This window comes from Chelonia mydas, chromosome 4, assembly GCF_015237465.2.
Source record: "Chelonia mydas isolate rCheMyd1 chromosome 4, rCheMyd1.pri.v2, whole genome shotgun sequence".
NCBI lineage: Eukaryota > Metazoa > Chordata > Testudines > Cheloniidae > Chelonia > Chelonia mydas.
The window spans coordinates 53,077,679-53,091,870 of record NC_057852.1 but is presented as its reverse complement, the minus strand read 5'-3'; the positions used below and the strand labels follow the sequence as shown (position 1 = coordinate 53,091,870).

The following is a 14,192-nucleotide window of genomic DNA, read 5'->3' as shown; positions in this document are numbered from 1 at the left end:
GGAAGCATTAACATGTTAAATGTTTCCTAAGCCCTCCCCCCGCCTCAAAAAAATCCATTCATTGCAGCCTGCAATCGTTTGATTCATGATTCACTATGATTCACCCTGACAACTGCTTAAAAATTCATAGCAAACTCTGCACTAATGTTGGACAGAAATAGAAAAAAATACGTAGGTAATAAACTGCTAGTAGGGAATTGCAATTGTTGTTAAAGATATGGCAATGAGAGATGTCTTTTTACGTTTGGTTGCATATGCATGCATATGCTCAAGAGAAACATCTCTGTATATTATCTGATATGCTTTTAAACGTAGTGGTTAAACTACACTGGAACATATCAATACAATACCTACATTAATTAGCTGTGACTATTCTCTTTCCTCTGCTTTGAATGGAGTCACTACCACTTGGTGTAACTGTATTAACATTAATGAAGATGTACCAGGGATGTATTTGGCCCACGGACTAGAAAAGAGTCTCTTTTGAGGCTAAGCCAGAACACATCTTTTCAGTATTGCCACTGTCCAATCACAATGCCCTGTTCCATCGATTCCATCAAGGCTGGGCCTCACCATGTGTAATTTCATATGAAACTAAAAGAAACAAATATTTTACTAAGAAGAGAAGGGGGGAATGCGAACATAAAGCTCTCGTTATTTCTCTCTTCTTTGCAATATGATATTTGAGAATAAAAATCCAGGTATAGTGATCCAATCAATTGAACAACAATCCTTACTGTGCCTTTGAGCTCTGATCAGTCACTCCGTGGAATTTTAAACCAAGCTTGAATGTGAAGCCAGGCTATCACGTTATTTGTCTCAGAAAACTGTCTGCTCATGTTTTGCTACAGCTGTCTTCTGACTTTCCATTTTTACACAGTGTAGCTGTGTTCAGCATATTTTTCCTGCAGTGTATATATGTAGCATCTTTGCTGCAAAATATCACACAGTGCTTTGTAAGGGCAAGAGTTTGTGATAGCATGTACTGTCACAGAGATAAAAAGGGGAGGAAGCAAGGATGAAGAAACAAAGCGTGTAGGTGCAATCAGATGCAAGAAGTTTTGAAGCAAGACATGAAAGGGGGAAATTGCAGAGTGGCTTGTTGGGAGGAAATGCAAGTGCCATCTTCCGACAGGTGAAGGCAACACACATGAAAAAGTGATGCTCAGCTATGATGAGCAGTGGGCATAAAATTTGGAAGTGTTGAGGCCTAGTGCGTGGAACTGAGGTCAGAGTTAGGTGGAGTAAGTTGGGACAAGACCCTGAAAATAGTTTCTCCTCCCCCCACCCCAGAATAAAGAAATAAAACAGCCACATTTTTCTGAAACTGCCCTTTTAAAAAATAATTACTGAGATTTTGAATTAGGAGACGTTCTCTGTGCTGTCTTCAAGTATTTTATTGTTCTCAGAATACACAAAGCATAGAATGCCCACTGTACTTATAAATGGGGAGAGAATCTTTTTGGAGAACTCTTGTTTTACTAAGGCAGAATAAAACACCTAAGTGTGATCCGGAGTGTGTGTAGCATTATATCTGGCCTACTTCCATTGTGTACAACCACCATAAAATACATTTTAACTTTTTAATAAATAACAGAGCAAGATAAGACTCAGTTAAGGTATTTACACTTAGAAAATTAAATACACTTTTCTTTTTAAAGTCTTGTTTCCTTTCTCGTTAGTTTTATAAGGACTTTAAAAAGGAAAAGTTATTTCTCATAGTGTTCCAGGTGATATTAAAGACTATGTTAAATGCCCTTATTGGAGAAATGAGACAGTTAATTATAATGGTAACTCTTAGGGGGTAGTTTTTGAAGCGCAGTTCTGAGGGGGAGGTGTCTTCATTCTTACGGGTAGGTTTTTTTGTTTTGTTTTTAAATAAAAACCAGATGAAGGCACATAGGACAGCAAGAAAGGAACAGCAAAAGATAAAAGTGAAGCTTCTTTCTTGCATGTTGGCTTGAAAAATTACAGGTATGGCACCTGATCCATGCCCTTGTTAGCCACCTTGAATCCTGGCAAACTGATGAGACTGATAGGTAAACTGAAAAGAATGACCTTTCTTAGGTCACAGGAATGCTCCAAGAGTAGACCTGTCCTATCTGGTTAAGATGGGTTCCTATTACTCAGAAGACAAAATGGGAAAAATAGGAAAGAAGTAGAAGAATTAAGCTGGGGAAAGAAAGCAATACTCTATGGAAGGGTAACAGCCGGAACCTGACCTAATAGAGGTACTGATGTCAGGTGATTCCCTCTCCTTTCCTGCTTTAGTTAGGACACTTCAAGATCTAGAGAACAATGCGATGGTAAATCCTTTTAGAGGAAGGATGGGAGCCCTGGGTTCAATTCCCTGCTTTGCAACAGCCTTCCTGTGTGACCTGAAGGCAAGTCCCTTAGTGCCAAATTTTGAAAGGTATCTAGCTGCTGAGTGGGATCTTCAAAAGTGCCAAATCAGTTAGTTGATTTCAATGGGAGTTAAGTGCTTAACCTGTGTAGGTGCTTTTGAAAATTCCACTAGGTGTGTATCTATACTCCATCCATAAATAAGAATGTAAGAATGGCCATATCGGGTCAGACCAATAGTCCATCAAGCCCAGTATCCTCTCTTCTGACTGTAGCTAATGCCAGATGCTTCAGAGGGAATTAACAGAATAGCATAATTATCAAGTGATCCATTCTCAGCATCTGACAGCATCTCCAGCAGCTTTGATGGTGAGTTTGATTGGGTCCTTCTTCCCCTCACTCCTCCAGAAGTTGCCAAGTAACCCCAGGAAAAAGTGTCCAAACCCAGGTGGCAAACTTGTCATATTAAAATAAATTGATCAAAACACATATCTGCCCTAGTTGTGGATACTTGCTCTTATTCCAGTACAATGTTGGTCCATTACTAAAAATGATTTGTGGCCTGACTGGAAACTCTGAAACTTCCTAATCAAAGTTTTTTTAGTTTAAACACATTGAGTGTGTTTTACCCATTTAAACTTCAGTTTATGCTAATTTTACATAATATTTTTACGTTGTCTGTTTTCAGATTCACCTGAGCTTTGTTACTTTTTACCTGCCTCGTACAATTCAGGATACATGCCATTGCATAACATGCCATTCTGAAATCTTAAGATTATCTATGTAATGGGATGGTAGGAAAGAAAATCTTTTTAAAAAAACATTAATAGCGATTGCTAATGGCAATACAGCTTAACCATAGAGTCAAATTGCTTAGAAGGGAGTTTAACTAAAAAGCCCCTATACATTAGACAAGCCTATTATTAGACCTGTGTACATAAGTTACAGATAATACAAGAAGAACAAATCAGCATTATGTAAAGGAAATGAAAAAATCAGAATAATACACACTGTGTAGAGAGAGAAACTAATACATAATCAAGGTGTGATTGATTGTCTCAAGGTAATGCACAAGGGAAATCATGTCATCTATGACACGTAGTTTACCCAACAGCTGTAATTCCACACAAAATGTCAGACCACAAATGCCCATTGCATTTATAAAATAAGCCACTTCAAGGACAAAAAGCACATGAATGCCCTGAATATGAAATTCAGGGGACTAAATAAACTACAGAAGTGCTCTCACACAAGTATGCTGTCAATTAAAACAGGGGTGGGGAACCTTTTTTTCTATTGGGGTCCATTGACCCACAGAAAAAATCAGTTGCAGGCCACACACAGCTCCGCAGTGGGGCACGGAGGCTTGGGGCTTCCCCCTGCAGCAGGGGAGCCAGCGCAGAGGTTTAGGGATTCCCTTAGGTTCTGGGTTGGGGCCACAAATGAGGGGTACAGGAGAGGGGGCTCCGGGCTGGGGCCAAGAGGTTTGGAGTCTGGGAGTGGGCAGGGCAGGGCAGGGCTGGAGCAGGGGGTTGGGGTGAGGGTGCAGGGTCTGGGAGGGTGTTAGGGTGCAGGAGTGGGTTCTGATCTGGGGCAGAGGGCTCGGGCTCTGGGGTCTGGGAGGATGTTAAGGTGCAGAAGGGAGTTCTGACCTGGGGTAGAGGGTTTGGGGTGTGGGCTCCGGCCAGGCGGCTCCCCCCTCAGGCAGCTCCCAGTCAGTGGGGCTAAGGCAGGCTCCCTGCCAGCCCTGGTTCCATGCTGCTCCCAGAAGCAGCTGGCACATCCAGCCCCTAGGTGGAGGGGCCAAGGGCCTCTCCACTGTGCGTGCTGCCCATGCCTGCAGGCACCGCCCCCACATCTCCCATTGACAGTGGTTCCCAGCCAAGAGGAGCTGCAGAGCTGGCAGTGTGGTCATGGACAGCACGCAGAGCTTTCCTGATTGCCCCGATCCTAAGGGCCGCAGGGACTTGCTGGTCACTTCTGGGAGCTGTTAGGAGCCGATAGAACTTTTAACAGCTTGGCAACTCTAGCTTCCCCCCACAGCGGGGCTCACTGGGGCTTGTGGCTCCAGTCCTGTGCGGGGGTGCTGAGGCTCAGGGCTTCTGGCCCGTGGTGCAGAGACTTGCTGCCGGCCGGATGAAATGAAGCAGCGGGCCAGATCCAGCCCACGGGCTGTAGGTTCCCCACCCCTGGTTTAAAAGAATACAAAATTGTAAGTGCCATTCTGCCTGTATACGCCTTGGGGAATTTTGCGCCACTGCACTTGTGCAGAATTTGTCCCCTGCAGATTTCTTCTTTCCCCACTGAAAAATGACTTTCTGACTGGGAAGCTGCAAGAGCAGTCATGCACCATTCCCTAACAGCGCAGGTACATCATTTCAGACACCCGGAGCAGCCGGCGGAGAGGTAAATTGCTGCGGGGCTGAGGACACCCCAGCCATTGGCTCCTACCCTAAGCCAGGATCAGCTGCTAGTCCTGGCTGGGCTGGAAGGAGAGGATGGGGCTTCCTCTTCCCCTGCAAGGAATGGCTGGGGCTGTATCAGACCCACCCCCAAAACCCTCCCCCAGCTGCAGGAAGCGTGTCATGCTCCTCTGCTTCCTGCCCCATCACTCCTCAGCTGCAGGGGCTGGGGGGAGAGTCACTGTATGGGGAGCTGTTCCCCGATACACCCAACCCCTGTGCATCCAGACCTCCCATATCCAGACACCCCGCCAAGCCTCACTCGGTACATCCAGAACACCCCTCGTCTTCCATACCCAAACCACACCCCACTGAACCTCAACCCCTGAATCTGGAGCCCCACTGCCTCCAGACCACCCCCTGAGCTCCCTGCACTCAATGTCCCACCCCCTGCACCACTCTGAGCCCCCACAGCCAGACCTCCATCCCACCAATCCCCACTCCCCCAGCACCCAGACCCCCATGCTGAGACCCCCACACCCAGACCTCTCTGCTGAGCGCCAGCCACCTTCACCTGGAGGCCCCTGCAGAGTCCCATTGCCCCTGCACCTGGAACCCCCACAACCAGCCTCTCTGCTTCCAGATCCCCCCCACACATAGTCACCCTACCCCCACTAAGCTGCCTGCAGCCAGATTCTCCCCCACAGAACCTTCTCACCCCCACACCTGGATCCCTCCACACTTGGATCCTGCCTGGTTGAGCCTGCCTGCCCCACACCTGGTGTGCCTGGTGCAGAGGGGCAGGGCCCCAGGGTGTTTCTGGAGCAGAATTTTAAAATATTGTGCACAGAATTTTTAATTTTTTGGTGCAGAATGCCCTCAGGAGTAAGGGGGCCTGTAGGAGTAGGTGCAAAGCTCCCATGGATTTTAAGTGTTCTTTGTGTATCTTTGAGAGCAGAATTTAGCCCTGGGGCATGCAAGTATTCCATAAACCTTCCTAATCAATTGAATCATACAATCATAGAAGATTAGGGTTGGAAGAGACCTGAGGAGGTCATCTAGTCCAACCCCCTGCTCAAAGCAGGACTAACCAAATACTTGGGTTACCTAGGGAGGTGGTGGAATCTCCATGTTTGGAGGTTTTTAAGGTCAGGCTTGACAAAGCCCTGGCTGGGATGATTTAGTTGGGGACTAGGTCCTGCTTTGAGCAGGGGGTTGGACTAGATGACCTCCTGAGGTCCCTTCCAACCCTGATAATCTATGATTCTAGCCCCAACGAAATCATCCCAGCCAGGGCTTTGTCAAGATGGACCTTAAAAACCTCCAAACATGGAGATTCCACCACCTCCCTGGGTATCCCATTCCAGTGCTTCCCCACCCTCCTCGTGAAAAAGTTTTTCCTAATATCCAACCTAAACCTCCCCCACTGCAACTTGAAACCATTGCTCCTTGTTCTATCGTCTGCTGCCACTGAGAACAGCCGAGCTCCTTCCTCTTTGGAACCCCTCCTTCAGGTAGTTGAAGGCTGCTATCAAATCCCCCATCACTCTTCTCTTCTGCAGACTAAATAAGCCCAGTTCCCTCAGCCTATCCTCATAAATCATGTGTCCCAGCTCCCTAATCATTTTCCCTCCGCTGGACTCTCTCCAATTTGTCCACATCCTTTCTGTTGAAGGGGGCCTAAAACTGGACGCAGTACTCCAGATATGGCCTCACCAGTGCCGAATAGAGGAGAATAATCACTTCCCTTCATCTGCTGGCAGTGCGCCAACTAATGCAGCCCAATATGCCTTTAGCCTTCTTGGCAACAAGGGCACACTGTTGAATCATATCCAGCTTCTCATCCACTGTAATCCCCAGGTCCTTTTGTGCAGAGCTGCTGCTTAGCCAGTCGATCCCCAGCCCGTAGCAGTGCATGGGATTCTTCCGTTCTAAGTGTAGGACTCCTCACTTGTCCTTGTTGAACCTCCTCATATTTCTTTTAGCTCAATCCTCCAATTTGTCTAGGTCACTCTGGACCCTATCCCTACCCTCCAGTGTATCTTCCTCTCCCTCCCAGCTTAGTGTCATCCGCAAACTTGCTGAGGGTGCAATCCATACCATCATCCAGATCATTAATAAAGATATTAAACAAAACTGGCCCTAAGACCGACTCCTGGGGCACTCCGTTTGATACCAGCTGCCAACTGGACATCGAGCCGTTGATCACTACCCTTTGAGCTCAACGATCTAGACAGCTTTCTATCCACCTTATAGTTCATTCAGCCAATCCATACTTTTTTAACTTGCTGGCAAGAATACTGTGGGAGACCATATCAAAAGCTTTGCTAAAGTCAAGGTATATCATGTCCACCACTTTCCCCATATCCACAGAGCCAGTTATCTCATCATAGAAGGCAATCAGGTTGGTCAGGTATGACTTGCCCTTGGTGAATCCATGTTGACTGTTCCTGATCACCTTCCTCTCCTCTTAAGTGCTTCAAAATGGATTCTTTGAGGACCTGCTCCATGATTTTTCCAGGGATTGAGATGAGGCTGACCGGTCTGTAGTTCCCCAGATTCTCCTTTTTCCCTTTTTTAAAGATGGGCACTATATTTGCCTTTTTCCAATCATTCGGGATCTCCCCCGATCACCATGAGTTTTCAAATATAATAGCCAATGGCTTTGCAATCACATCAGCCAACTCCCTCAGCACCGTCGGATGCATTATATCCGGCCCCACAGACTTGTGCATGTCCAGATTTTCTAAATAGTCCTTAACCTGTTCTTACACCACTGAGGGCTGCTCAGCTCCTCTCCATACTGTGCTGCCCAGTGCAGCAGTCTGGGAGCTGACCTTGTCTGTGAAGACCGAAGCAAAAAAAGCATTGAGTACTTCAGCTTTTTCCACATCATCTGTCGCTAGGTTGCCTCCCCCATTCAGTAAGGGCCCCACACTTTCTCTGACCACCTTTTTGTTGCTAGCATACCTGGAGGAAACCCTTCTTGTTACCCCTCACATCCTTTGCTAGATGCAACTCCAGTTGTGCTTTGGCCTTTCTGATTACACCCCTGCATACTTGAGCAATATTTTTATACTCCTCCCTAGTCATCTGTCCAAGTTTCCACTTCTTGTAAACTTCCTTTTTGTGTTTAAGCTCACCAGAGATTTCTCTGTTAAGCCAAGCTGGTCACCTGCCGTATTTGCTATTCTTTCTGCACTTCAGGATGGTTTGTTCCTGCACCCTCAATAAGTCTTCTTTAAAATACAGCCAGCTCTCCTGGACTCCTTTCCCCCTCATATTAACCTCCCAGGGAATCCTGCCCATCAGTTCCCTGAGGGAGTCAAAGTCTGCTTTTCTGAAGTCCAGGGTCCATATTCTGCTGCTCTCCTTTCTTCTCTTTGTCAGGATCCTGAAGTCGACCATCTCGTGATCACTGCTGCCCAGGTTGCCACCCACTTCTACTTCCCCTACCAATTCTTCCTTGTTTGTGAGCAGCAGGTCAAGAGGAGCACAGCCCCTAGTTGGTTCCGCCAGCATTTGCACCAGGAAGTTGTCCCCAACATTCTCCAAAAACCTTAGGAGGGAGTCCCCGACTACCACCGCCTGTCTCCTCCTCTTGGGAGTGGTGGTCGTGGAACCCTCATCCCTAGGACAGTATAGCCCATGCCTTCCGGTCGATGAGGTCTCCTTCTGATCCCTTCCTCCAGATGACTCTTCCAAACCATTCTCCGCCATAGTACCTGTGCAGAGAGCCTGAAAATTGCTCTAAAGAGCTCAAGATATATCTTGAGGCTGCTGTAAGTTGCTTTTCAGGACTGGTGCAGTGGCCCAGGAATCGGCTAGCTTTCATAGTCTCCAAATGGCTGGTCCTAAGGATCTAGTCCATTATGGCCAACAGTGTTTCTGTGCCTGCCTTTCTTCTCAGGCTGATCCTTCTGTGGCCATCTTTTCTTGGCTTTTTTTAAAGCTCTTCCTTTATTTTGATAATTTAGGGTCAGATTGAAACAGGACCTTACGCAGGTGGAGAAAGCATAAAGAGCCTCTTCCTCTAATGCAGTTCCTGTCTCCTCCCCCTGCCCCGACTCCCCTCTAATATCTCTATGCTGCTCCATAGAGCAGAATTGGCACTCCCACTGCACTCTGGAAAATTCCAGAAGGCATTCTGCCTCAGCAAGGCAGAGTTCATTCCTGAGGCCTGGTCTACACTTAAAACTTAGCATACATCTCTCAGGGCTGTGAAAAATTTCATGCCCTGTGTCGATGTAGTTAGTTGACCTATTCCTCACTGTAGATGCAGCTATGTTGACCTAGTTGCCCTCTCTTGAGGGGCTGGATTTACTACAGAGACAGAAAGACCCCTTCTATCACCGAAGTAAGTGTCTACACTACAGCGGCCTAGCTGCAGCGCTGCATCTGTGCCACTGTTGCACTTATAGTCCTGACATACCCTAAACTTCTGCAGGAGTGGTACTTCTCAGCTCTGTCCCTTTCTAAGAGCTGCGTGCATTTTACACAATGAGCTACTTGTGGTTTATGTATTCTAGTGCTTCGTTTTGTTTGATCAGAGAACCTGTTGATCTAGTGGTCTTAGCTTATGCCTGGACTAAGGCCACTAGATCATGCCTCTTCCCACTAGCTTAGTGGTCTTAGTCCAGGCATAGGAACCAGGATTTCCTAAGACCTAATGCTAGGTCTGACATTGTGACACCAAGTTATTTAACTTCTCTATGCCTCACTTTCCCCATCAGTACAATGGAGACAGTACTTACCTAGGGGTACTGTGGGTATTGATTAATTAAAGTTTCTATGGTGATTTGAAAATATGTAAGTACTGCTTGTGGTTCTCATTACTGTGTATGAGCAGGAGATGAACCAATGCCTTGTTGCAGGAAAGGGAATACTAATGTGATTTGAAAGAAATATTTCTAAATCAATGGTCTGTTGTCAGTTGGAGAAAAGACTATTGTGCAGAGAAGGCAGATAACTGTATCTGGAGAAGATCAAAGGAATTTTTTGAGATGTTGGGCTTGAGAGCAAAGGGACTGAAAATATTACTTTTCTTAAGATATGACATCTGCACAGACGTTATATTTATGCCAATACAACATGCGCTTCATGGCTGGTACAGTAATGGAAGGGGTTCATAGTAGAGGCCTGAGGAGGGAAAAAGGGCTGACAGAAATGTGGGCATGCTGACCTGAAAGGGTGAAACATAGCTCGTGGTGAGAGAGAAATATCTAGAATTTAACAGCCTGGAGTGACCGACACAACCAGTGATCTTTAAAGATATGAGCATTTCATTCTGTCTTTGCCTGATATAATTCCAAGGTTTGCACCTATTTAGGTGAAACTGAGTTCACGCTGAGGAGTATTTGGAACTATATTACCTGTTGTTTAATCTCAGTTTCCTAATATGCTGCTTTACTGTTTTTGCAATCTGTCAAAGTTTACATGGTTCTTGGGATAATTTATTGAGGTAAATTACATCTCAAAGAGAGCTAAACGATTCATTAGCCCCTGAGAGATAAGAAGTGGGGTGGGGAGTGCTGAGCCCACATGTGCAGCTTCGGTTCTCTATCAAAGGCATGGTCCTGGAGCCCAGTCTCCTGTGGTGGGGTCAGTGCTCTGACTCTGGTGAATCCAAAGTGCTCAGGAAACGTTTGAAGAGACGAATTTGAACAGCAAAGTTGAAAGTCATCAGCAATATATTATGAACAGTTGAACCCTTGATGAGATGTATATACCATCCTCCAAATGCATTTGATTGCTGGCTTTTTCCAGAAGCTGCCATTCGGAGAGTTAAGGCAAAAGTTAATAATGGTTCTTTTTTTTTTTTCCTTTTTTCTTTCTTACAAACCTTTACACAGTGTCCCTTTTATTTCAACGAGCCCTTTGAGCAAACATGTCAAATTCATTCTGTGGGAAGGGCTAAATTACACTTTCAGTTATACCACTTAGATAAACTCCCATTAAGATGAATGAAGTCAGTTTACACCCCCTGAGCTGCTGTTTCGGGCTGCCTACGCCACAACAGATCACATTCAGAAGGTTATCATTGCAACCAGAAGGGCTAGACATTTTTTATTTTAGGTTATTTATTTATTTATTTGCTAGAATCTATCATGGGCACTGGATTAATACATCAAGCAGACCAGCGGTCTGACACCCTTAACTAAAGTAGAGTAGTAAAACAAAAATGTATTTCAGATGGAAAGGGAGTAAAGTTGATGGTTACATTTACTAACCTGTAATATTTTTGAAAGAAAAGATTTAATTGGATCCATCTTTAAGTCACCTGGTAAAAGGGACCTGTAATGAATCTTATCATGTTTGTTTCCTTTGTCTTTTATCCTCCTAATCACTCACTCATTTTTGAGCTCTATATTGACTGTATGCTGGAAACATTGCTGCGAATGAATGTGGAACATTTAACGTAACCTGGCTATCATCCAGACAATACTGTTTTGCTTTCTCCAAAAGCATCAGATGCCTTTGGACAACATTAGGTCTCAGTTAATTCAGTGGAAATCCAGAGTAACTCCATTCAGTAGAGTTAATCTAAATTTTAAACTAGTGTAAGAGCAGATTTTACTCCCTTGGTCGCTTAGACAGTTTTCTTCTGCGTACTTTTTTCTCACATACATCATGCCATCCTGAACTACACCAGATGCAGCAAGATCAGATCCCAGGATCTGATCGTATGTTTTAAGAATTCCTGTTTGAGTACTTGGATGCAGAGGGAAAACATTGTACTTGTTTCCTTTTACAGACCCATGAAGTGTGCAGCATGCTGGTAGAGCACAATACATCTATTTGTGCTTGTAGCACACAACTACTCCTATTTGTATTTATGCCATGGCTATATCTTCTATATAAGCCTCAATAGCAGTGGAAAACTGTGTTTGTGCCAACCCATGAAACTTCCCTTAGTCACACAACCACCCTTGAGGCTCAGTATGCTGGACCAGATTGTGTAACTGGTTACAGCTGAAACCAAAGTTTTCTGCTGGATTTTGTCTGGCTTACCTCGCAATAAAAAACAGCATGCAGCAGAATGAGGGGAAGGTTTTATTTTGTGACTGTTGAGCTCTTTTTACTGTGCCATGGCTGACTCATCTTCTTTTGTGGCTGCTGCTGTTCCTGTTTTTTCTTATTGTTTCTCCCCCTCCCTCTCCTATCTGACAGGTGTAGAAGATGTAGTAGCAATAATGATTCCTGAGCCTAAAGGAAAAGAGATAGTGAGTCTGCTGGAGAGGAATGTTACTGTGATGATGTATATAACAATTGGAACACGCAACTTGCAGAAATACGTCAGCCGTACCTCAGTGGTGTTTGTCTCCATCTCCTTCATCGTGTTGATGATCATCTCCCTGGCATGGCTGGTCTTCTATTATATCCAGAGATTCCGATATGCAAATGCCAGAGACAGAAACCAGGTGAGGAACATGTGAATGGGCTTTGGGATTTGTCCTGCATTGCTTAAAATGACCATTTATCCTCCCAAGAGCATCACCATGTGATTTAAAGTTTAAATAAAAATTTTCTCTTGGGGGAAGCACTAATATGAGGTAGCAAAGGACGAAAAGGGAAATGGGATGTGTTAGAGGTGCTAACTTCTTTGGGAAATCAAAAGACTTCCAGAAGAGTAGACAGGACTCAAGGAAGAGAAACCTATATAAATATGTTCTTTGCATAGACAGTAGGATAGGAAGCAAGGTGTTTAAAGGACATGAGTTTTCCTTTCTTCTCACCATCACTACAACTGATAAATAATGAAAAGAGAATTAAATATTTGTGTACATTTGGCATTTACACACACACACAATAGTAGAAGAAATAATCAGAAAGATAATACTATATCTAAGGGGAAAGATTCCCTTAGTACATTTATCTAACTGATCTAGAAATGCATATAAATGAATCTAAGACCTAGTCAAAGGTGACTGCAGAACAGTAAGTTGGTGTACAAAAAAGGGGTGTGCCACAACTGAAGAGGGGAAAAAGAATGGAAAAGTGTTTTAATTTTAAAATATTTTATTCACAAATACTAAAACCTCTCCATAAGGGTCTTTGCTTAAAGACATCTATTCTCCTCTCAGGCCGTTGACACTGACTGCTGAACATGTATATGAAGTAATGCTGGTTATTAGTAAATCATTGTCTGCAGGTATGGTATGGAAATGAATGGGATTCCAGGTGTAATTACTTGATTGCATGCACAGTTATGGTACCCACATGCAGAAACTAGGAACATACTCACTAGTATCCCCAAACTTCTGAAAACTAGACATGTTACGCCCATATTGAACCCATTGTCTTTGGTGCGCTGTCTAAATTCCAGCGGAGATAATTACATTCTTACTGCACAAAATTCCATGCTGTATTTTCAGTGGAGAATTTATTCTTTACATTTCTAAGTAGAAGCTGCTCTCCATCCCACAAACCTATCAATTTTGAACTATAACATACTTTAAAGCGGATTTTCATTTCAATAAGTACTTTTCAAGGGTTGAGGGAGGTTGCTATGCACAAACTAAAAATTCATTTTATGAATTTGATCTACTAAAACTGTCACCATTCTTGGGAACCAAACATTTTGAGGTATTACAAACAGCTCTTGTCTAGAGCTGGGCAGATAGTGGATTTTTTGGTTTGCTGGAAGTTGTGAAAAGTTAAAACAAATTTTCATTTTTGGGTCAAACCTAAAATGGCATTTTTTGAAAATTTTCAGTGAATGGAAATATTGGAAAAGCTTCAAATCAAAACATTTTGACATTATCAAAACAGCATATTTCAAGTCAAAATGCTCTCTGTCTCTCCTCTTGAAGCTGTTCCACTGTGTATAAATAATTAAATAGTCACAGAAGCAGGGACTCAACCTTGGATCTCCCACATTCTCCATGAGTGCCCTAACCACCAAGTCTTAAAGTTATGCTCACTCTTTCCTTGGCCCGTTGGCTGTCTGTCATTATTCATAGCGACAAGTCATAGTCATTCATGATGACGATGGATAGTCATTGGGCCAGGGAAAGAGTGAGCATGACTCTATGTCTCTGGGTTGTTAGGGCCCTCACCTAGGATATGGGAGAACCAAAGGCAAGATCCATTTATTTCTTATTGTCAGGGAATTTGTTTCTAAGAGCTTGCTTTACCATATTATGCTGGACATATGCTATATCCCTTTACTGGTTCTTAGTTACTGCTACCATCTTTCATAAGAGAAGTAAAACCAAGTCTGTCGATTTGTGGTAATTAAAGATCCCATGGCATTTTGTTTGTACGATAAGGAGCTGATTATCCTCGGAGCTGTGGCCTAGTGCCAACTGAAATAATTAACCTCTGCCTAAATAAATTCTCCTGCAATTTTAATAGGATACAGTATTCTTCATTTTCTGCTGTAAACCATTGTGTATTGTTTGTAAGATAACTGCCATGTTCCATCTCAGGGGGCTTCATGTCAGA

The 14,192-nt window shown here is 44.0% G+C and overlaps 1 protein-coding gene across 2 annotated transcripts in view; it reads left to right on the top strand.

Moving 5' to 3' along the window:
* RNF150 (ring finger protein 150) overlaps positions 1 to 14,192 on the top strand; it is a 190,124-nt gene that overhangs the window by 112,978 nt on the left and 62,954 nt on the right. For both annotated transcript variants that reach the window (XM_043545734.1, XM_007067777.4), the window contains exon 2: positions 11,916 to 12,166. In XM_043545734.1, coding sequence (XP_043401669.1) covers positions 11,916 to 12,166 — 251 coding nt within the window. The remainder of the gene's footprint in view (positions 1 to 11,915; positions 12,167 to 14,192) is intronic.